General features: G+C 32.5%; 2 protein-coding genes across 2 annotated transcripts in view; both read right to left on the bottom strand.

Annotated features, from left to right (window-relative positions):
* Positions 1–6,287, bottom strand: part of LOC116033598 — a 28,607-nt gene extending 22,320 nt beyond the window's left edge. The window contains exon 1 of the mRNA XM_031276350.1: positions 6,155–6,287. The gene's annotated coding sequence lies outside the window, so the exon portion shown is untranslated. The remainder of the gene's footprint in view (positions 1–6,154) is intronic.
* Positions 6,288–13,929: 7,642 nt separating this feature from the next.
* On the bottom strand, positions 13,930–22,198 carry LOC116032948. Its single transcript, XM_031275697.1, has 8 exons — positions 21,066–22,198; positions 19,247–19,924; positions 19,097–19,162; positions 17,797–18,282; positions 16,564–16,728; positions 15,499–15,715; positions 14,971–15,306; positions 13,930–14,470 (listed from the first exon to the last, which is right to left on the bottom strand). The coding sequence occupies exons 1-8, from the start codon at positions 22,095–22,097 to the stop codon at positions 14,355–14,357; spliced, it is 3,096 nt and encodes a 1,031-aa protein (XP_031131557.1). The 5' UTR covers positions 22,098–22,198; the 3' UTR covers positions 13,930–14,354.
* Positions 22,199–24,910: the final 2,712 nt, after the last annotated feature.

The following is a 24,910-nucleotide window of genomic DNA, read 5'->3' as shown; positions in this document are numbered from 1 at the left end:
ATAAAATATTACAAATTTAAAAGTTTGTAATAATTATAAAATTGAACATGTATTTTTTTTTTACTAAACTCCTAAATCGTTGATGAATTAACCGTAATGTTCGGTTGTGATCAGTCCCCACTTTTTATAGGAGAACCTTGTTCTCGATCATTTGAACCCATGTATATATATATTTGATTTGATTTCAACCATTTACATTATATTCGAGAAGAATAGTCTACCAAAATCCTAATTTGGTAGAGTCTATAAAAGTTTATAGAGTCTTCAAAGTTTTGATCGAACCAACACTGTAAACTGTTTTAAAAGCTCATAAAAGTCATTATTAATACACGCCCTAGAGTTTTAAGAAATTTTAAAAAAAAATTTTTGTTTTATGCTTTTAGGAGTTTCTTCATAATTGATTTTACTATTAAATAAAATAATTTCAAAACTAATAAATTAATATTCTGCTAGATCGGATAGAATCATGAATTGTTATATATCTACTATACTAATAAGAGTCAAAGAGAGTTAGGCCTAAAATGGGTAGAAAAAATGGCGGTCAAATTATTTAATCAAATTGATGGTTCAGATGAATTATTTAATCAAATAGATGGTTAAGATAATTCAGATTAATATTATTAATAGAGATTACCTAATTTAACCTTACTTTTATGATTATCCGTTAAGTTTTCCGTTAAATATTCTCTTCTCCGTTAATATTCCGTTAACTTTTAACTTACCCATTAATTTTTATAAGAAAGGTCTTAGGTTCGAACCTCATCTCAATTAAATTTGACATAATTAAGTTTCTCACTCTATTTTACTCTTATTAAATTAAATAAATTAGTAGCTACAACAAAAAATGATACATATGTATTTCTTTAATTTAAAATTATGTGTCTACAATACCTTTATTTGAAAAAATTATTCATTATCAAAAAATTAAATTAAGTAAGAGAAATAATTTCATTAGTTATGTTGTCTTTATTTTCTCTCATGCAAAGATTCTTTACATTCAAATTTATCAATGGATATATATTCATTACATTGTCCATTATCTTATTTTTACAATATCTTGTAATTAAATATCAAAGTTATAGTACAAAATAATGTTATATATTTATTTACCAAGTATTTTATTAATACTATGAAAAAAACATTTTAAAATAATTTGGAGCTAATTATATTAACTACTTGGGGATTGATTGACAAAGAGAGTACTCAAATAATAACCCAACAAATTGAAGCGGAATCACTCTATTTTACTCTTATTGAATTAAATAAATTAGTAGTTACACCAAAAAATAATACATATATATTTCTTTAATACCATGAAAAAAATAAAAAATAATAGTTTGAAACCAATCATATTAACTACTTGGGGGATTTGTTGACAATGAAAGTACTCAAATAACCCATAAGCCAACAAATTGAAGCGAGAAACTAGGGATTTATTTAAATATAAACATTGGGCATTAACCACAATAACTCATTTAACAATAATGATTAAACTAGGGATTTCTTTTTCTACAATAACTCATTCATCACAATAATTCATTCAACAATAATGGTTGAATCAAATGAACCCCAAGCAGAACACCTAAAAGAAAGCTCATAGCTCCTATATCATAATCTCATTGCATGACGTTGTCATCTATTCTACCAACAATAACCGAATTGCAAATAACACACTACCAACAAAAAGGAAGAGAACAAATAGTAAAGATGAAGACAATGACAATGTTACTCAAAAGAGAATTAAGAACACTTAGAAAAATTCAAATTAAAAGTAGTATTTATTTAGACTATCATTTTTAGACCAAATATTTAGACTATCGATTTTACAAAGTTGCAAACATTTATCTTAGTAATAATTATAATAAATTTTCTAGGGAAAATTGTAAATTTTGCATGCCCATCTATAATATGTCAATTATCAATGTCATCCCTGAATTATTAGTGATGTAAATGTTGCCCCTCAATTTTAAAAAACAGTACATATATTACCCCTCTCGTATTAACAGGAGGGGCAATATTTACATCATATGAGGGGCAATATTTGTACCATTTTTTAAAACTAAGGGACAATATTTACACCATAATAATTCAGACGTGAGATTGATAATTGACATATTATGGAGGGACATAAATTACAATTTTCCCAATTTTCTATTTTATCTTCGATTATATACTTTGAGTTAGATATTTAAACAAAAAAAATTCGGCATTCAATTACCCATGTATAAATTTCTCCTATATAATCTTGCATTGATATACTTTCAAATATTTATTTAAATATAAACATTGGGCATTAACCCATTCGCGCAATGCGCGTATAAAACTAGTTTTAGTGATAAGTACAACTATCAAAACTGGTCAACTCGATCTATACAGGCAAGCCTAGGGGTGAAAATGGGCTGGGCCGAACCAAGCTTTAGAAAATTAGGCATGGGCCTGTTACGAAAATCTAAAGCCTAGGCCTGGGCCTGAGCCTGTATGTAGGCTTTTTGTTAGGCTCAAGCCTGAACCTACAATTTGTCTGACTTGGCTCGAAGCCTTTTTAAAAGCCTGTTTAGTATTTAGAACATTAAAAAAGGCTTCAAAAGTAAGTACTACTTGAGCCTATTTAAAGCATACATGTTAAGATTTTTAAAAACTTTAATAAGTATTTATAAATAATTTAAGAAAGATACCTAATACAAAACTAATACATAATTGCATAAGTATATCACCACAATGCAAACATAATAGCATTCAAATATAAAATAAAATAAAATAAGTCACAACTTTAGCATGCTCGTTAATTTGTTTAGAAATAAATTCAATTGTATTATTATTTGTTATTCTATATAATATCATAAATAATTAACAACCAACTCACATAATTAAGTTGCGACATTTTCTTAAATATTATGACAATAAAAAATTAAACAATAAAAACACTTATAGCATAATTAGCATCAATGTTTATAGTTGAATCATAATTTAGAATGAAATTTTAGAGGTGGAGGGTTAGTTTGGTAATTATATATACTTGGAGTTATATTGTAAATATAAAAATATATTAGGTATAAAATTATATATATATATATATATATATATATATATAGGCCAGGCCTGTAGGCCGAGCCTGGTATATATAGGTCTGGCCTGCTTAGTTTAATAGGCTTTGGAATTGACTCAAGCCTGGCCTTTTTACTAAAGGAGCTAGGCCTAACTAGGCCTTAATTAGGCCCGGACATAGGCCCCTACAAAGGGGCCTGGCCTATTCCCACCCCTAGGCAGGCCCGTCTCGGGTTCATCTAGAAATAGCCTAGCCCAGTCCGACTCATTTTTACACGGTTGGGATTTTTCCAATCTAACCCATGTTGGATGGGCTGATGGGCAAAACCGTCTCGGGTTCATCTAGAAATAGCCTAGCCCAATCCGACTCATTTTTACACGGTTGGGATTTTTCCAATCTAACCCATGTTGGACGGGCTGACGAGCTAAACGGGCCAGCCCATCAGCCAGTTTATTTTTATTATTTTATATTATTAAATTTGTCATTTCAAAAAAAGATATTATTAAATTTGTCATCTGTACAAAGAGTCAATATCGCCTCCATTGAGGCTCAGTCACTACTGCATGTCATCTGAGCACAAAAACCTTTTTGAATAAATACCATGTATGTTTACACATGCACGTGCGCGCACACACATACACACAACTAAACACATAAACCTTTTTAAACAAATACCATGTCCGTTTACACACACACACACATATGTATAAAATTTATTTAGTTTATATTTAATACTAATATAGCTAGTTTACATGTAAAATTTTTATTTTGTAATTATAATATTATTAATTTATAAAGTTTATATAAAATATATAGTTTATAACTTCATATAATTTATATAATAAATAAATTTTATATTAATATTTATACAAAGATACAATTAATTGTATTAATTAATACTTGTAATAAATGTAATGTAAATTATATATATATATATGTGTGTGTGTGTGTGTGTGTGTAATCAAAATAAATATATAATTATTTAAAAATGTTCAACATATGTTCTTAACATAGTTGGTTTCAATGGTGATACTTTAAGAAATTAAAATGGTCAAGGGTTCAAATTTTCTTAGCAACAACTTTTTAAAATAATATATAGTATATATAATACCTAATTACACAACAAATTTCAGGGTGCCGGTGGGGATACGAGTTATATGAGACGGGAACCCAACAGCATGACAGACATATGAGGTGCCGATGCAAGATGCCTTTGAGAAATGAGAAAACAAAGTATCACAGGGCGTTTGGTTGGGAGGAGGGAGCGTTTGGAATAGACCTGAAATGGAATAGCATTTCCAGTAATAGGCCTATTCCACTGTTTGGTAAAGCCTCCTATTCCCAAGAACATCATTCCTGGGAATGACCTATTCCCTTTGCAAGGGGAATAGAGATTCCTAGGAACATCATTCCTGGGAATGACCTATTCCCCTTGCAAGGGGAATAGAGATTCCTAGGCCCCCTAGGTATTAGGCTATTCATGAGCTCTCAGGAATAGCCTAATGTTGTTATTTCTAATTTTACCCCCTCTTATATTATTTATAAAAAAAAACTTGTAACTAAGAGCAATTAAGGCTCCTTAAATGAAGGAGCTTTTGGCTCTTTATGACTTCCTCACCCTATTGTTAATTTCAAAAGAGAAGCAATGCTGAGCTCCTCTTCCTGAGTTACCGATGTGGGATCAAAAATCTCATTTATGTTTTTTAAAAAATATTTTATATCTAATTTTGTTTTTGTATTATTATTATTATTATTTTTATTATTATTATTATTATTATTATTATTATTCCTTTTTTTCTTATTATTGTTATTAATATTATTATAAATTTTATTTTATTATTGCCTAATAATAATAATAATAATATATTATTATTATTATTATTATTATTAATGACATGAATGTCCTTATATGTCATGTTACATGTTAACCGTTAACCTAAACAGTTAATTTGACCAAACATTTTTTTACACAACGTTAATACAATTTGCTGGTCAAACCCGCTAATACAATCCGCTTTCTGATAATCGCTAACCGCTTATTGTCAAACAAGCCCATAGGCTATACGATGGGGATATAAACTCTATGTAATATGAATATGAATATGAATATGAATATTATTATTATTGATGGATAATACACTAGGCCTGGACTACATTGACCGGCCCAAGAAAGCAATTGGATCAAGAAAGCCCAAGAAGGACCATCAACTCAAAGCGACAGAAGAGTTCGATAAGGATTAAACTTAACACTTGTGATATTAGCAAGATTAGAGCCTATTAGTTAGAATGTAACAGGGACTCCCAATATGGGGCGACCCAGGACTCCTATTCCTTGTAGGGCTCTGGGCCCAAAATATGTATAAATAGACCCTCCACACATGGAGAGAGGGACAAGCAATTCTAAACAATACAATACATATATTCTCTCGCTATATTTTCCTACATATTTCCTATATTCTCGCTATTCGAACAGGTAGTGTTGGCCTGCCTTTGACTACCCAGAAGTCATAAAACCAACAATTATTATTATTATTATTATTATTATTATTATTATTATTACTACTACTACTACTACTACTACATATTTTATAAGGGTATTTTATTAGGGTATTTATGTCTTTTAAAACATATTTCATTTCTATTTCTTAAACGAACCAAACACTGTAATATAATTCCTAAATAGAATACAATTCCATTCTATTCCTATTACCTCAAAATTCATTCCGTGAACCAAACGTGATGTAGGAGTACAGGGAATTGAAAGGTAAGAAGCCACAAAATGACTAAAATTTGCCTCCACTGAAGCTCAAACTCACTCCGATCATCCATGTGGAAGTGTAAACCGGGACACCGGGTGTCACTAGACCACAAGGTCTTTGGCATACTATTATTTTTATAAAGTACAATATTTATAAACTTAACAACTAAATCTAATAATATAATAAAAATTTCAACAAATTAAGTTCTACCTCATAAAAATTTTTAACAGTAATTTCTAGCACGGATTGTTAACTTTTCATGGAACTATACTCAATAATCGATGTTAGGAATAAAAGAAAGAATAGAAGGGAATATAGTCGGCGGAGTTTTGGTGTTTAAATTAATTACCTGGTAGGATGGTGGGAGCTGAGACTGAGAGGTATTCTTGAAAGCTATGCTGAAGCAGTGAAGCTGGGGCAGATAGAGTTATTTGCGCATGGGTATGGCAGCGAGGATATATAGTAGTGCAAAACTATTCAGCCTAATTTAAATATTTCTATAGATACAGCTCTTCAGCACCGCCATATTACGAATATTTAATATTTGATCTTTGTTTTACTCAGCATCGCTGATATATGCACTCCAACTGCAAGTTGACTTTGCACCACTATTACGTTAGTTTTATATATATATATATATATATATATATATGACTTTTGTTTTTGTCATATTGATTCGTAACAATATTGAATAAAATAAAAAGAGTAAGAGATAGAATACATTTTGTAAAAAAATAGTTACAAGATCTTTTAATTGTTACACGAGGAGTAAATATAGTCTTCGGATGACATCTATTTGTATATAGGGTTTTGTGAACGCATTGTTGGTCCTGAGTAAGTTAAAGACAGGGAGGGAATAGTGTTGCATTAACTTTAAACAAAATTTCAAGTTTTAAGGAAATTTTATGTATATATACCTTTTATCGTTTATACATTTGTGTCTGATCTATATATGAATCAAAGATAAATGCATAAGGAAAATGAAAGGGAGATTTTTATATTCGTTCAACAGATGTTGTTTATATGTATTTTCGTATGTATGAGTATTGAGATATGTTTGTTTGATTGTTACGCTTATTCCTTATATTGTTGGGATTGTGTTCTTGTCTTGTGTATTTGGTTATTGAGTCTCTTGTCTTATGGTATTTGGAGTTGTTCCTTTGATATTGAGTTCCGTTAGGAGTCTTTGGTTTATGTCTTATTCAGCTTATCGAGTTGAGTCTCTTGATATATGATAAATAATTGTTTCGTTGATATATATCTATAAGTGTTGCGTAAAACCTATTTTCACTATCAATCTATACTATTGTATCTTTACGAGTGAGAATGAGGTTTTACTTAGCGTTCTTTGCTAATTATTCTAAAATGTTTTCAGGTATGGAGTAGGACCAGCTCGTGAGCGCGTTAGTTCTTATAGCCCTGCCCTCTTTCGAGTATTAGATTTATTTCCTTTGCTTTAGACTTGTGGCATGTGCGCCTTAGTTTGATACCCTACGATTGTAATAATTGAATGTTGGGTTAGATGATTTGAGGATTTATGGAATTGTAGATTGCTTTAGCATCTAGGCTATGTTTGGGCTTAGATGTGGCAAAACACCCTAGCTTTGTTGGTTTCGGTTCCGGTATCTTTTCTAAGTGATTGAGATATTTCCAGCTATTTTCTTATCTTTATTTCCTTTATCTCAATCTAGAATCAGGGGTGTTACAGAAATGATCTTCAAAAATTAAATCCACGTACCAATTAGACTGAACTGGAAGTTTAGAAAGATATCAAACATATCTGCCAAATAGATCTATTTCATAAAAATAGTAACTAGGTCTCATGCACATTCTCCAAAATTGGACCATATATATCTATCAATACTCCTTGACACCAGAAGTGCGGGAGATTCATTGGTATAGAAAAATAAAAATTCACAATAATTAGATCTAGTAAAGAATTTTGTCACTCTTGAAAATCTTAAAAGTTAAATCTAATCGTTTAGACGACGAGAAAAACCTAGTAAAATTATAGGTGCTCCAAATAATAATAATAATGGATGGGTTGCGGAAAAATCAGATATAAATATCGTTGGAAAATGACTATAATCTAGTTAACTTCGAAAATTACTTTTATGAGAGAAATTCTTGAAAAATGTTATAAGTTGTCGACAACACAATTGCCTTCAAATTGCTCATATTATATGACAATCTGGATCCAGAGCTAGGTGCCAGAAGTGCCTAGATTGATTAACGTGTAAAAAGAGAGCAATTAAGCTAATATATTCCTTTTGTACACCATTGAAGTGTTAAAACTATATGTTACAAATGGTGTTTGTATGAAGGAAAAACAATACTGATAAGGTGGTGTGATACAAAGCAAATCTGTAGCCCAAGGGTTCATGCAGAGACCTAGGATTATATATACTCTCCCATGATGAAATATCATTAAAAGTTCCACTACATAATTGGCAGAATAATCACAATTTTTTATATGCAACGTAACTTATTAAAGTCATGACCTTAAAATTATGGGTCATTAGACACTAATGTGTTTATTTAAAAATCCTTAATGCGTTTATAATTCTCAAAATGAATTTCACAACATGTTTGTTGTTGAATTACAAAGGCTTTACTTGACTTGAAATAGTAAAACGATTAACTGAGTGATTTCCTCATGAAGTACCATTAGGTACTTATTAAGGGGCTACTAATGAAATTATTTATGTATTATCTCATCCTATGTTGGTGTTATAAAAAGCTTAATGATATTAGCTCATGTTCTAAAGACAAATTTCAGAAATAAAGGACTTGAAAAACCAAGTATTATCTCGACTTGTAGATCGAATATCCTTGAAAGGAATTAAATACACCAATTAGTATATTGTTGGAAAAATGTCTTTTAACGCATTTAATATGGATAAGTATCATTGACTTATCATACTAACGGTTGTCCAATGATCTATTGAAGCAGATAAAAGGACCATTTAGACTCAAAGAAGATAATGAAGACATTTTTGGGACTGAAAGTCCAGTACTTCATTGCTATTGGAGTACTACTGTAAGAACCAGAAGTTCCATGACCGCATTAGGACTGACATTGTCTTACAATGAAATTAGTAATTCTTTGTGCTCCTCCTACAATTAAGTATTCAAAATATCCTCCAGTATCTTCGATTTATAAATTTATGCGATAAACCAATATGTGTTTATTTTAGACCACTTGGTATTGACTCCTTTTGATCACCATGATACCAAATTCCAAAGTAGTTATATTTATTCTACCTCCACTGCCCTTTGTGAGGATAATAAAGTGCTTTTTATACAAGTTATAAGTGGATATGTTTAAGGAATACTAGACAGGTTATATAAATATTCAACCCATGAAAGCTCCAGAAGAGTCACGAGATTATTGTATAAAATGTTAACTTCTAATGACAATCATGAAGATTGTACCATATATTTTCTCTACACTCCTTTTGAAACAATTGTCTTAAATTAAGCCATGTAGAACTTGAAGATTCTTATCTTCAAGGGGGAGATGACGAGTACATTTAGTTGAATCAATCCTGAAGATTGGGTCTTAAAAAAGACTAGCAGTTGTAATCTTTTGCAACAAATGAATACATGCATACCATGTACTCTTTTCCTTACTAGATTTTTCGTTACTGGGTTTTTCTAGTGTAGTTTTTAACGAGGCATGAGTATGATATAGTAATGTCAATGGGGGAAGTTGCAAATACATACTTAAATAAACGAACCTCGAAATCCTGAAGATTATGTCTTAAAAGCTTATGGTTGTACTTTTTTTACCCTTAACTAAGTTTTTCCTAAGGGTTTTCTTAAGTTAAGGTTTTTAATGAGGCAGCCAGCATACTATATGAGTTTATAAATATCATGTACTCTTTTCTATTCTAGGTTTTTTCCATCGGGTTTTCCTAGCAAAGTTTTTAACAAGGCATGAATGTATTCAAATATACTATCCATATACCTTGTACTCTTTTCTTGTCTAGGTTTTTCTCACTGAATTTTCCTAGCAAATTTTTAATGAGGCAAGATTATTGTAAAATAATGTCCAAGGGTGAATGTTATAAATAATACATTATGTGTGGCCATATTAGTGATATTGTAAAGTTGGTAACCAGTGTAGCGGTCATCATTAATATTGTTATTAATTATTACTAGTATTTTATATATATGCATTGTATCCTCTATTGAAATGTTGGATGATGAATGGTTAATGAAGTTGGATTATCCCCTACACTATTGTCTCATTTTCTTATTCTCTCTTTTCTCTTTACAAGATCTTCATGCCTGCAATGTTTATTGATTCACCGGTTAGGAGCTTATGGCCAACGGGCATACAATTACAACATATATCGATCATATAAAATAGTGATAGAAGCTAAATTTTAAGTGTGAATGTAGCGTTAATATTCATGGGTAGATGTAGCCAAAATTAAAGTCGCACTACTTTCCTCCCCGATTTATAGTTCACGGCGATCATAATTATGAAAAGATCGGAATTAAAAGCTCTACTTAGAGTGTTCAGGTGTGTTTGGTTCATGAGTTTATACACTAGAAATGGGAATCAAAATCATAATTAGTGTTTTGTTGAGAACTTTTTTAAAAATACAATTGCGAGATTTTAATTACCCCTTCAATTAAAAACGAATTCCATAATTAATAAAAAAAGGTATCATTCCATATTGTTGGTAATATGATTTTTAAGTTTGGATTAGTGTTTTTAGATTTTTGTTTTGCTTTTTTTTTATTCATATTAGTGCTTTGGATATCATTATATTAGGATCAATTACCTTGATTTTTAATTTTTTTATTTTTAAAACCTTTATTCTCATTGTAGGATCGTACATAACTAAACATTAATATTTGTAATCATTCCAATTGCACCCGGCCTACTACCAAACATGTAAAATACTCTCACCAAAACTCATACAATAACCAAGTATTTGATTCTCATTTCGGTTCTGATTCTCATGTGCGAACCAAACACACCCTTAGTCTTGCCAACTTGAATATATTTTTCTAGAAATTTATATAGTAAATGATAGATCACTTTAAAATAATATTTTATGCGCATCCAAAAATATTTATTAATCACTTTTCTTACTGTCATTTTTCTATTCCCACTTGTATTTTACTTACATATTAGTCTATAATTTATATTTTTCCTCAACATCAATGTTGGATCCATTGTTCATTTTGGCGGATTTAAGGGTTTCTCCTTGATTAAAAGAGAGTAAAATATATATATTTTTCGATGTAATCCCCTAAGTTACCTTGTATCTGGTTGTATATATTGATAAATGATTATATATTTAATGTGCATTAGTTTAGATGTCACTTCCGTACCTAATAATATCGATAACCACATAAGGGATGCGAATACGATCACATGATTGGGAAATTTTTTTTTTTTTTTTAGTACAACTGACTCAAAGCACAAAGAGTCATTACCGTCTCTGAGTCTCGAACCTATGACCTCCCATTTCAGAGAGTTACTTCGTGTCACTAGATTACAAGGTCATTGGCATCAGTGAAAACTTTGATACTGTTTGGAAGGTGGGATTACAATAATTAGAGACAATTTTAATCACATTATTTTCATCTAATTATCAAATTTTAATTAAAATGTTCATCATTATAGAGATGAATAACTTTAATCATAATTTATTTAAGCAATTTTTGTTTTTTAATGATAAGAGCAATTTAATGGCATTCCAAACGCACCCTGAGTATGTCCACCAATAATAAATTCTAGGATCCACTCAATCATACGTACTTCTGTTGGCAACCTGCTATCAGGTGAAATTGCATGCATTTGGAGCGTTTAGTGGTCTAATTACACTTTTTTTTTTTTAATTTAATGACCTAATTACACTTTTACGTTTCGTTCAGTGGCCAATTTGAACCTTATTCTAGAAGGAATAAGCGTATGGCTTAAATTGTTTGTCATTCGTCACTTTGCTGACGCACATAAATGAGTTAAAATTCTGATCTATCTAATCCGTGTTTAATATTATTTCTTGCAAAGTGGATAATATTTTGTAAGGGATTTGATACGAGTATACGACAGTCCTGACATAAAATGGATAATAATATAATGCTGATTGAATATGAACTCCAATCCATTTTATTTAGGCTAGCTAGCAACTATGATCTTAACATGGGATTGTTATACCAATAACCATTGATTATATTGCAGGGCGAATAAGTTAAATTCTTTTTTTCACTTAAATTTATTTTTTCTTTTACAGTTTTGACATTAAAAGTTTTAATTAATATCTTTTAAATAACACATATATTAGTATTTTTATTTTAGTGTATTTTAAAGTTTAACATACAATTACATCAAGTTACAATATTACGTATTCGTTTGTAATATACTACAGGTTCATTTTCAAAATATTGTAGCTAGGTTCATTTTTCTAATACTAATGCAAATACATTATTATAATGATGGACATTAAATAAGTTCATTAAGCAAATACAACATGTTCATTTTTTACAATATTACAAGTTTATTTTCAAAATATATATTGCATGGTCATCTTCACAATTATATTGCAATGCAACTATATTATAATGATTGATCTCAAATAGGTAAATTAACTAACACTGTAAATTCAGTTTCATAATACTAATGTTTCATTTTTAAAACACTAAAATAGGTTATTCAACACATGTTCAAAATAATGAACCTTACACATATATTATGCATGTGAATAGTATTACTTATGCATATAAAAAATGAACCTTATATGTTCAACACATGTTCAAAAATAATGAACCTTATACATATAAATAATGTACATCATCCATGCAAATATTAAACATTGTGCATATAATAATCAAACACTACTATACAAACAATAAATGTACTGTAATATTTTGTAATTTAACGACCAAAAGCTAAAACTAGAAAAATACACGAAGCATCAACCTAAAATTGCATAGCTATGATCAATTGAAGAAGTCGATTCAACTTCAATTAAAACATTCATATCACCTGCAAATACAAAAAATACACACTATAACTCGGAATACAATCTATACAACGAAATTCGAATCGTATCTAAATTATATACAAACCTGTAAGAGCATCATGCTCTTCAATGGCAGACATTCGATTGTTCGTATCAATATAATGTGATCCATAATCAACCAAATTGAAGAATCAAAAGCTGCAAATTAAATGACCGAAAGCTACGAATTGGATTATAAAAAACGGAGAGACCAGACCTAAGCAAACAACCAAAGAATGTGAGAAAATACGTAAGTTGGATAGTGCATGCTGAAAGGCGATAACAGTGAGAGAGCAACAACAATTATGATTTTTTGTTTAAAACGACATAACGACGTCATTTAACTCAGGTCCATGGTGCTACGTGGACCATAGTCTATAGTAAAATTTGTCATTTTCAAGAGAGTAGGTCATTTAGTTAATGAAGTGACCTGAAATAAACGTTGATCCATAAGTGTAAGCCAATAAAGGCTAATTCATTTTAGTATATACGAAATGGATGGGGCCTCGTTTATTATTAGTGTTTCATCATTTGTCATATTTATTCTTTTTGTGATTGTTGTATCCAAAAATGGCAACTTGTTATTGAACACTCTCCAAGCAAGGAAATTAAAGAAACTTTGAGAGGGATGCAAGCATGCAACTACAGCAATTTTTAAGAAAAGGAATATTGGCTCTATTGTTGCCTTGCTGATTTAAAAGAAAATCAATTGCCATGAGCTTCCATGTAGCAATCTTAACCAATAAGCTTCCACATAGAAATCTTAACCAAATCATTATGATCGATAAATAGGCTAAGATTAGCCCTAACAGTAATTTACATTGCAAGACGAACCACTAATAAATATTCATTTTTAATGTACCATAGATTTATTTTTAGATAATATATTAAAATTGAACCTGTAATACACACACACACACACAAAATACTGAATTTTCAACGTACCCAAAAAAAAATGTATTGTTGCCACCTTACAATGTGAATATGGTAGATTACTAGGCAACAATGATGAACAGACTTGGAGAAATAGGGTCACCTAATCCTCTAGTTTAGTGAAAGAAGCCTTTCCCAACTCCATTAAAAATAACAGAACCAAATCAAATCAAAACTTACGCATGACAACATTGAAAGAATGCATGCTCTTTGTAATCATTTTCCAAATAATGCTATTTTCTAGTTACATGGGGGTGAATATCTGATCCCACCTAAACATCAAAATTACTAATTTACATATTATGGGGAAAAAGAATGACAAATATAACATAATATATATACCTATTTATCTCTCACTGATATTAAATGCTCCGTCCACCAAATCAAGGGCTTGATCAGTGGATTTCAAACAGCAAAGCCATACTGCTGCATGCCCGCAACTGCTTCTTGTATCCGGGCTAGGTGTGCAGTCTTGGACCGTATTTACATCAGTCTTCACTTATCTTCCTTGAAGCAATCCACTGTTTGGAACACTACTGTACCGGAACTTGTTTCCAGTATAAAGACAAGAAAATTATCGAACAGCTTTTTTCACCATCCAAAACTTAAATGTGGTAACTCTGGAGGATCATTGCTTATAAGATTTGCCCAGAGATTTGCGAGTGTGACAAAGTAATGCTCTCCATTCCAGATAACAAGCTTCATACCTAATGTTGGAAGTTAACAAATTCATAGAGTTAGAGACAGAAACGAAACAGTCCCCACTTCATACCTGTTGTTAACCTGCTATAGGGGATGAAAATGGTTAATTGCATCATTTTTTTTTCAAGTTCAATGGCTTATTTGGAGCTTTTTAGAGTTCGATGGCTTAATTGCATTTTTCATAAAAGTTGAATGGCCTATTTGACCATTATCCCTATATTATTTCAAGAGGCCCAAGAAAATAGACACTAAAATGGTGATAATAGTCTATTTTTAATGCAAGAGATTTGGTAATATGTGTTCTCCTATTTACCTATATCAATGCAGCTAATTGACACACCTTCTGTACCCCATATTCATGCTGTCTATCTTAATCATTACCAGCCACAATCACTATTGCTGCTAATGCATTATACATCTTACAATGAAAGGACTAACTGGCCAAATGCCGTGAACAAGACAGAACTTTCCAGAATGGAAAATTGTAAAGTCTGAATTTGCTTACCATTTACCGCTTCTGAAGTTAGGAGTGACAATCGACAAATAACTTCTTTCTGACTGAAAATATGGTTTTGAAGGGCAAATGCATCAAGATCATGAATAGACTTGATATTGTCCAGACTCAATCTGATGGTGCCAGTAGATGCTGGATCTGATGTATTCAAGATAGCTTGCTCAAGTCCCAATCTAGACCAAAGAGCATGGCATTCATCTAGAAGCAAATAGATGCCTGTGAAATCAACAGAATTTAACCAGGTCCATGGTTGGTAAAGCTTGACCGAAGCTCCAAGCACTACAGCCACCTTGTAAATCTCAACAAGACCCAGAATGTATTGTCTTCCTGTTATTAATGTAGTGATTCTAGTAAGGCACTGAATCAAATAAAGAACTAACCAGCAATTAGGTATTTCTTTACAAAGAGAACTACACCATTAAGCCACTAGGCCCTAGTAGTCACTAATCACTACCATTGCTCTTTTGTCAGTTTCTGCATTATGAAATTATGAAAATGAATTCAAAGATGGTGCAGTACCTCTAGTATTGGAGAACACGTAACTCTGAGCATTGTTATCTGATATCTGCTTCCAAAGCCAGGTACCATGCTTCAACTCTTGAATACAAACAGAGAACATCTTGTACCATACAGAAACATAAATTAGCTGTTCCTTTGCTGACGCAAATGTCAAAAGTCTCAGCATTATGCTAGCATGATTAATAAGCTCCACTGCTGAATTAAAATCATTTTCCATCTGTTTTTTCAGGAAGAAACAGAAAAACATAAGCCAAGAATCAAATTATGTCAATTGTTAGACTACATGATTAAGCAACAAACAATTGCATGAGTTTATTCCCTGCTTTCCTTTTAATCCTTCACAGAAACAATCATAACATGCAGACAGTGTTGCAAAAATCCCGCCTAGGCGCTAGGCACCGGTCAACCACCTAGCGTATCACCTTAAGTGGTGCTCAGGCGGCTGGCCGGCTAGGCGACCGTCTAGGCCGCCTAAGCTTCGCCTAGGTCGCTCAAGCACCGCCTAGGCCGCTTAGGCACTGATTGCTTAGGCGCCGACTAGACCTTCTAGGCACCGACTAGACCGCCTAGCCGGCCGATCTGATTAACTATTGTTTTTTTTAATGGGTTATTACACTCAAAATACCATCGTTTTGAGCAAAATAACCCTAAATTCTACAAACTCTAGATATTTTTAGGTTAATATTTAATATTTTAGTATTAACTATTAAAGTATTATATAATTTATAATTATTAGTCTTTAAAAAATTAAAAATACTTTTTAATAAATTTTTAAAAAATAAAAAATACGCGGGTGCCTAGGCGCCGATTAATCTCCGCCTAGGCGCTCCCCGAGCGCCTAGTGATTTTTTCAACCATGCATGCAGATAGTGAATAGTATTATATATTTCTTATATGAGACTTGAAATTAAATTTAACAAATTAATAAATTATTCACCACATTGATAATAAGCGAAGACTAGCAGCAGGCAAAACACTAAAATAACTCTTTTGAAGAGTACATGCACATGCTATTGCATCTTTTGATTCATTGAGTTAGTGAAAGATAAGAACCAGTAAGCATACTTGAGATAGCCTCCGTGATAAGTTATATTCTGATTCCAGCACTTGAAATTTTGGTTTCCTAAGAACCCCAATAAATTCATGAAAACAAGTCTCCCAGGATGGATGCCCCTCTAAATCATCTTCTTCACATATATAACCTTCAAGGTCTAATTCCTTGCCAGCCTCCTACACAATTATAAGAAATATAATATGAAATAAAAACAAAAGAGAGGGTTGACATTTTCATAATTGATGGAAATATAGCATAAATGGTATCCAATAATATAAAAGCAAATGCTGGCAAAACCTTCTTAATGCTTTTCTTGCCTTTTCATTAGATAAATCGTATTACAAATCTCATTCTGATATATATAAACAGGTAAAGCTGTAACACGCCAAAAACCATAAGATCACTAAAGCAGTAAAGCTTAGTAGAGAAAACTAAGCAGCAACTTTTTCTTACTTGGGGAAAAGTTCCAAGAATTGAACACTACTATCCTTTTGATAATAAAAGAAATTTTGCACTATGTCGAATCTTCGTTCCTTCGTTTAGTTTTCAATGGGCAGAATTACTCAAGAAGACTAATATTGTCTATCAATAGAGAGTAATTTACATTTTCCAGGTTATAAAAGATAGAAAGTTGACAGTCCTTTCAAGATAGTGCCAAGCAACTAAATTCCATGATTTTACTAATAAAATGGCATCTAGTGAAAATAGGGTCTGTATAACTATTATATAAATAAGACGTGTATGACTACTAAATATTTTCCTTTGGTTTCCCAAGACTACTAAATATTTTCTTTTGATTTACCAAGATTTTTAATCTTTTGCCACAAACATGCTGCCTCGTAAATCCTGCCAACTATATGCTCTTGTATGTTTTTAGGATCTAGTTAGAACTTTTCTGAAATTGTTTCGTAGGGCATTAGGAGGTAGGTTTAAATGTAACCTCAACTAATGTAGCATTCGGTTTCCCAATTTCATTGGATGATTTGCTCAAATTTATGCAGCATACAAGTTCCATTATGCAATAAATTATGGTGGACACTGAAAAGGGAGGAAAAAGAGAATCTTTGATTCCATCATCAAGAGCTAATGCTTTAGCATCTTCTCTTAACATAACACTGTCTCTCTAAAATATAGGAGATATATGTAATTTGATACCTATAGAAACCTTGTTGGTGAGGTTTCTATACATCTCACAATGTGTAATTGATAACTTAACCACCAAATCAGTTAGCAGCAATGCAAACCTGAAGATTCCCAAGGTGATATTTACTATAAAGGGACAACTCCTTCTTTAGTTCTGAATAGAAATCCACATAATTATCTAGCTTTCTTATGGACAAACTGCTTGGAAGTGAATCTCCATGATGAAAAATGGATGTCTTGTTCTCAGTTCCTAGAGGCATGCCACCTTTATACTCCCATGATTCATCTCCAAATGCATCTTCACCGTTCACTAAATTAGACCTGGCTCCTGAATCAGGGGGTTCTACAACATCAGAAAGGTTTTGCAAGGAGCTGATAGAAGAGGTATATTCTGCTTGGCTGTATAAACTTGATATAAGATCATTTATTGAAATGACAGGTTCCTGTTTTTTATCAATTTTTGGAAAAGAAGTTGGATGACAGATAAAACCATCCTCACTGGTAGAAGAGGCATCAGTCTCCAGTTCTTCATCGCCAAAGATAGACAAGGGCAACGCTCCTTTATGATTAAACCCTATCACATTCACCTGAACCATTGCCAGTTATGTATTAGGAAAAGAAATAATAAAACATGGCTGCAGAATATTCTTGAGCACACATAAAAGATCAGACTTGGTGTTTATGACTCATATAAGGTCTTGCAAGGAAACACATTCACAAAAATAAAATAAACATCCAAAAATATTTTGGTGGATAATGCTGTTCATTGATTAATTCTTCACCAGTTTAACCACCCCTAAAATCACCAATTCTCTATTTTTTATTCAAAGTACAGTGCACCTCCATAAAATGTGAATTATGTCCCCAAAAATAATAATAACAATAATAAAATGTGCATTCAAACATATTTAGCAAATGATTCTTGCACTTAATTTAACTGAAAACCAGAGGAGATCAAGCAAAGTTAAAGAAAATTTCTCTAGTTTGCAAGAGATAACTTTTGAGGAAATATATTTAGATCAAGTATCCTGATTATAACAACAAACTGAAAAATGAAACCATAAAATCTCTGTAAGCCAAAGAAGCAGTGCACTAGTACACAAGGGCAAAATTAGCAAAGAAATCACATGATCTATTGTGATTGGAGCCAAATTATAAATAACAGTAGAGCACATACCAATGTAATTTTTCAACTGAACAAGAACAAGAAAATTCCAAATACATAACTATATTAAATATTAATTATATCTACCTATGAAATAGTAACAACAAAACACAGATAAAGCATAGAAGCTAATTCAGAAAAGTTGAAAAGAATAATAACAATTATAAATGTTAAATAAAGAGACTGCAGTCAGCCAGTCACACAAGTTATATTTGCAAGAAGAATAATTTAAGCACCTGATGTTTGTTAACAGACTTGGCAGCTTCAAGTTCATGAGAAAGATCAGTATCCTTCAACTCTCCCTACAACAAAAAGGTTAGTTTGAGAAACATATAAGTAAGGAGTACGGACTTCAGAAAATAATAAATTGTTAAAAATAAATATACCTCTTGCTTTGATCCACTATCTGATAATGCACCAGTAAATTCTCCAAAGTCTTCATCAGTTTCAACACCTTCAACGACTGGTATGAGATCAGCTATACCATTACTAACACTCTTTTCAGATGTCCAGTACGAATCTTGAATAAAACTGTTTTGAGCAGAAGTGCTTGGCTTATTATTTTCAACCTCATTTTCATGTATAATGCCAGAAATCCCATTTGCAATTGCAAATAAATCAATTGAGTGATTATCACTCTCAGAATACCCTAACAAATTGGTCTTCAATTCATTAGTATCACGTGCCTCAGGTTTAGCCTTTACTGATTCATTTGTTATGACTGAACCATTAGAAAATGCAGACGAGAATGCTTTCATATCACCAGTATCAAGTACCTCAAGGTCAGTTCCATTTGACATAGAAAATATGTCAATTGAATGATTTGAAACATTCCCGTATGAGTATGCCATAATGTTGCTAGTATCATGTTCCCTTAAGTCAGAATTAAGATATCCATTTGAACCATTATCAGTCCCAACTGAGTATGCCTTCATATCACCTGTATAGTGTCCATGAGAATCAGCCTCTTCCGATCCATTTGACATGGGAAACAAATGAAGCAATCTGTTCGAACCATTGCCAAATGCCTTTGTCTCATGAATTTCTTGTGCTTCTGAGCCAGCCTTCAGTAAAAAGGAAGCTATATTGAGTGAACAGCATTATGACAACATTTTAACAATAAAACAAAATCTCATTATTTCAAAACAATGCACTGTAAGTGCACTATTGAAGTCGAATTAGAATACAAATTAAGTATCACATAGGTGGTAGAAGTGTATTATCAAAACAAAAAAAAAAAACAAAAAAAAACAAAAAAAAAACCAATCACCTTCAACATTTGTCCTACACTCCTACCATCAGTTGTGTTTTCAAACAACAAATCTAAATGGAGAATTAGCTCTAATTCCAGGTATATTTGTGAAATTACTTTCTTCAGGCTGATATCCTTAACTTGAAAGGATATTTGCAACCTACTATATTTTACAATGATCCAGTAAGCTAAAAGGTGTTTTGTTTTTACTATTTTTTTGGGCACATACTAATGGATAGACAGATTGAACCTAATATCTCTTACAGACCCAACTAATATAGGATTCAAAAACTTAGATATGCATATGCTAAGTATTAACCTAAAAAAAGCTTCATATATTTCACTCACATCCCTCCCAATCCTGATCCACCTCACTTTGCAATGCCAACGATTTGGGTCACTTAAGCAGTGGCAAGGCCACATACAATTGAAATATTATTGAATGCTGTGTAAGTTTCATTATAAGTTTATGATTTTAAGTTTTTACCTGTTGTTTAAGAATCAGGAAACAGATTCATAAGTTAAATTAAAGGTTACTAATTATTAATTAACATGTAGGAAATGCTTAGGGACTGGAATTTGGAATTAGATATGTTAAGTTCAACACAAAAATAATCAATTGACATGTAGCCAAAGAGGAAAATTAATAAGTTATGACAAATAAAAATAAAAGGAACTAAAGATTGTTAGATGAATCTGTTATATAACTTGTTAGGTTGTTACTATCACAGCAATTATAAAGCTTTGGAATTTCTTTTGTTTTTTTTTTTTTTTCTAATGGTGCTTAGCATAACTGATGTGAAGATCAAACTAGTAAAGAGAAGGGAATTTGCACAACCAAACTGCAGAAGAACCATTAAGAAAATAGAAGCATGTAATGTAAATACTTCTCTAATGTTATGCCTTCCAAATACAAATGCAGAACAGAACAGAATATTTAAGGAAGTCTGTACCTTATTGTGTGTACCCCCATCACTTGCTTCAGTAAATGCATCCTTGAACTCCCATCCATCATCATCATCATCATCATCTTCGTTGTCACCGTCCTCCCCATAACTTTCACTCACAACCAAAGCATCCGAATTTGAGTTAAATCCACTAAAAGTAGAATTTGAAGTTTTTGAGGTGGATCCAAATTCACCAAAATCAAAACCCCAACCACTAAAACTCAAACGTGATGCAGTTATATCGGAACTCAAACCGCCTGTCGTCGAACCAATCAATGAATCCTCACTGCGTTCATTTAAGTTTGTTACATCAACACTCGTATTTGAACTAAGCCCAGTTTGATCCGAAAGCAAGTTATTCAAATCCGTATTCCATTCCGTAGAACTTGATTCAACTGCTTGGGGTTTCGATCCTGACCCAGTTAAGTTCCAATCAGAATTATGCACTGTCCCAAAATCATTCCTCACGTCCAATAAACCTGAATTCAAACCCAACTCACTGATGCCCAAATTGGAGCTCAGATTACCATACTCACTAGCATGCAAAGAAGGTTTTCCAGATTGAAACTGCGGATTCTGATTGTATAAACTCGCAATTATATCGTTTAAACCAATACTCGAATCAGTATTCGATCCATTGCTCAATTTCTTAGTTTCGATATGAGTAGATTTCTCTTCCTCGTCAGGTTTCTCCTCCTCATCCTCAGCCTCTCCAAATAACGAAAGCGGCAAAGCGCCTCGGGGTTTCACCCACTGAGCAGTCTTAGACGAATCGGTTTGGGCGGTCGCCGGTTCACTCAACGGAGTTGATTGGACCGGGTGCTGAGATCCATTGTTGGAGAAGACGCCAAGCGGATGGAATGGTTTGGTTTGAGAGGGTTCATTGGAGGGATCCGATCCTCGCGAGAAATCGACAAAATCACCCCATTCATCGTCGTCGTCGTCTTCAATGGTGGATTGTGGAGCATGAATTTGGATATTGGGAGGGAAAGATGCGAAAGTGAAGTCTCCGAAGCTTTCATCGTCGTCTTCCGCCATTATGGAATGATGACCGCGAAAGAGATTCTCCTCCCTCTCTCCGCCGTACCTCGCTCCGGCCTTGATTTTAAACCGCCTTTCGTCATGACGAACTTTTTGATCAGGATAGGAACGGATTATGGGAATTACAATTACTCACGATGTGTCTATTCAATTCATGCATTACAACTTTTTCCACGTCAAATATGAGGTGTGCCTCGTTCATTTTTCATTTTGTGATTTAGATAAGACTTGGACAAGTTTTTTTTTTTTTTTTTTTTTTTTTTACTTTTTTTTTTTTACTTCAGACTTGAGAATCAAAGATAAATACTTCATAAAATGTTTGGAAATTAGACTGATTAGGACTCTATATATTTGATTCTGACTCTTTTTTGAGTTCTATCGACTCGGTTACAATGTAGTATCTGTCAACAGATGCCTCCACTGAGGCTCGAACCCACTCCCTTCCACATGGGAGTACACCGGCTGCCGCTTGATCACAAGGTCTTTGGCTAGTTGATTCTGACTCTAGTTTCCTGTGATTCTCCTATTCTAGTCTTCTTGAAATTCTCTCATTATATATATATATATATATATATATATATATATCCATGTAATCCGTATCTTTGAACAATCCCATTCAATACAATTCATACCGTTCTCATCTGGTATCAGGGTGATTTATAATTAATGATAACAAATATCAAATTACATTTTCAACATTCAATGGCAACATGTGTTATCCGCTTCGCAACAATAGCGCAACACCATTATCAGCGTCCTCAGCATGACAACGAGAGTCGCGGCAGACACGACTTTAATGTTCAGTGTCAACTTTGTAATGACTTATGATGGCATAAGTCATGTCACCATTTATTAATTATTATTTTTTTAGTATGAGGTGACTTGAAATTCTTGTAAGATTAAGTCTTGAAAAGTGTGGCAAAAGTAAAATTAGAAATGACCACAGTTCATTTCAAATCGAGGTCCGAACCGAACCATGTACTAACATACTGTAGGAATCGACTGAAACCAAAACTACATGGACAGTTTTGGTTCCATATTCCGGTTCAAACCACTAAAAATTTTTGAAAGTTTAAATAACAATAATTGGATTAAAGGTTAAATAACTATTACTTTATTAAAGTTTAAACTTTAAATAAAAAGTTAAACTTTAACTATAACAATTATTTTTGTTTTCTTAGTTTAACTTTAAAGTTTAAATATTTGATATACCCATTTAAAAAAAATAGAATGAAAAAAAAATTCAAAAAAAAAACTAATTATTGAATTTGGACTTTTTTAAAAATAGGAAAAAAATCAATTCCGAAACAAGAATCATCCTAGAAGGTTCTAGTTCGGTTCACCATTTTTTGGAATCGAAAATTGCAGGTTCGAAATCGAAACCAAACCGTGGTCAGCTCACCCCTAGGACTACAATGCCATGAGTGGAGAGAGTTTTTGTCATTTTTTTATCAGGTTTTTAATAATGTAAATAATAAGGAAAAGAGTCAAATAGACCTCTAAACTTTACTCAAAAAGTCAATTAGATCCTTAAACTTTTAAAAGTTACAATTAAACCTATTAACCTATTAACAATTAAATCATTCTCACAAGCGACAAGGACCTTCGGGCATAGCCCGCGAGAGGGAGCATGGCTACCCGCAGGCCCTAGGGGCCCGCGGGTCTAGCCCTGCGAGGTGGCAGGTTGCGAGTGGCGGGGCTAGGAGCCCTACCACTCAATGATCCCAGCCCCGCGAGGTCCTGGCGACGGGCTTTAACGCCCTGCTGCCAATCTCGCGGGGGATGAGGGGCTAATTAGTGTTGGGGCGTACCCCCTTGCCTATTTGGTCTGGTCACCTCGCGTTTGTGAGTCTGATTGAACCATGGGGTCGGGGTGCTTGATCTATTGGTTACCTATGATGAGATAAATTGTGGATTGAATGTGATATTCCTATTCGATATGTTATTAAGTGATCAAGCATGATATTCACTTGTGGAATGATATTATGAGATTAAATATGATACTTCCATGTTATATGATTTTATGATTAAGCTATGTGCTCAAGTATGATATTTCCATGAGAAATGGTATCTTGATTAAGCTATGTGTCTAAGCTTGATATTCTTATATGAAATAATGCTATGAAATGAGCAATGTGAATGAGTATGGTTGTTCCTAGATGAAATGGAATTATGAGATAAGCTATGAGCTTAAGCATGAAATCCATATTTATTGAAAGAATGTGATTATGAAATGATTTATGATGCTCCTATTTGCAAATAGGACCATGAGTTGATGGAAATTTTGAAAAGGAAAGTGAATAATATGCATTCTATCTTTGACATTAAAATGTCATGTTAAGTATGATGAGTAGAATCATCTATGTGATTATTGCTTGTGCATTTATTTGCAACCTCATGCCTATGTCCATATTTACCAAATCCGCATATGTTGCATAAAAGACTATGTTCTTATCACGAAAACTCATGAGAATGAATACATGTGTATTATAAATATATTTCCGTATTAAAATCCTTTTTAAATCTATATCTATTTACTAGTTTGGCTTCATATGCACATAAAACCATATAAATGTCTTATTCTCCATTTATGGATCTATTATAGTACTGTCAAAGCGGGCTGGCCCGCCCCACCGCAGGCCTAACTCCTGGCGGGCTTTTGCGGGCCAGCCCGTTAGGCCCGCGGGCTAGGATTCATGCAACCCTATCCCAACCCGTGAAGGTTGGCAGGCCCTGCAGGCTTATTATTATTATTATTATTATTATTATTATTATTATTATTATAACTTTCTTGTTAAATTAAGTAAAAA

Source organism: Ipomoea triloba, chromosome 10 (genome assembly GCF_003576645.1).
Source record: "Ipomoea triloba cultivar NCNSP0323 chromosome 10, ASM357664v1".
Taxonomy (NCBI): domain Eukaryota; kingdom Viridiplantae; phylum Streptophyta; class Magnoliopsida; order Solanales; family Convolvulaceae; genus Ipomoea; species Ipomoea triloba.
This window is presented reverse-complemented; position numbering and strand designations above follow the sequence as displayed.

Coding starts and splice junctions, on each gene's coding strand:
- LOC116032948 (XM_031275697.1), bottom strand. CDS start 22,097: ATGGCGGAAGACGACGATGAAAGCTTCGGAGACTTCACTTTCGCATCT. Junction 19,163..19,246: donor ATAGTGGATCAAAGCAAGAG/GTATATTTATTT, acceptor TTTTTGTTGTAG/GGAGAGTTGAAGGATACTGA. Junction 18,283..19,096: donor AGTCTGTTAACAAACATCAG/GTGCTTAAATTA, acceptor GCAATGGTTCAG/GTGAATGTGATAGGGTTTAA.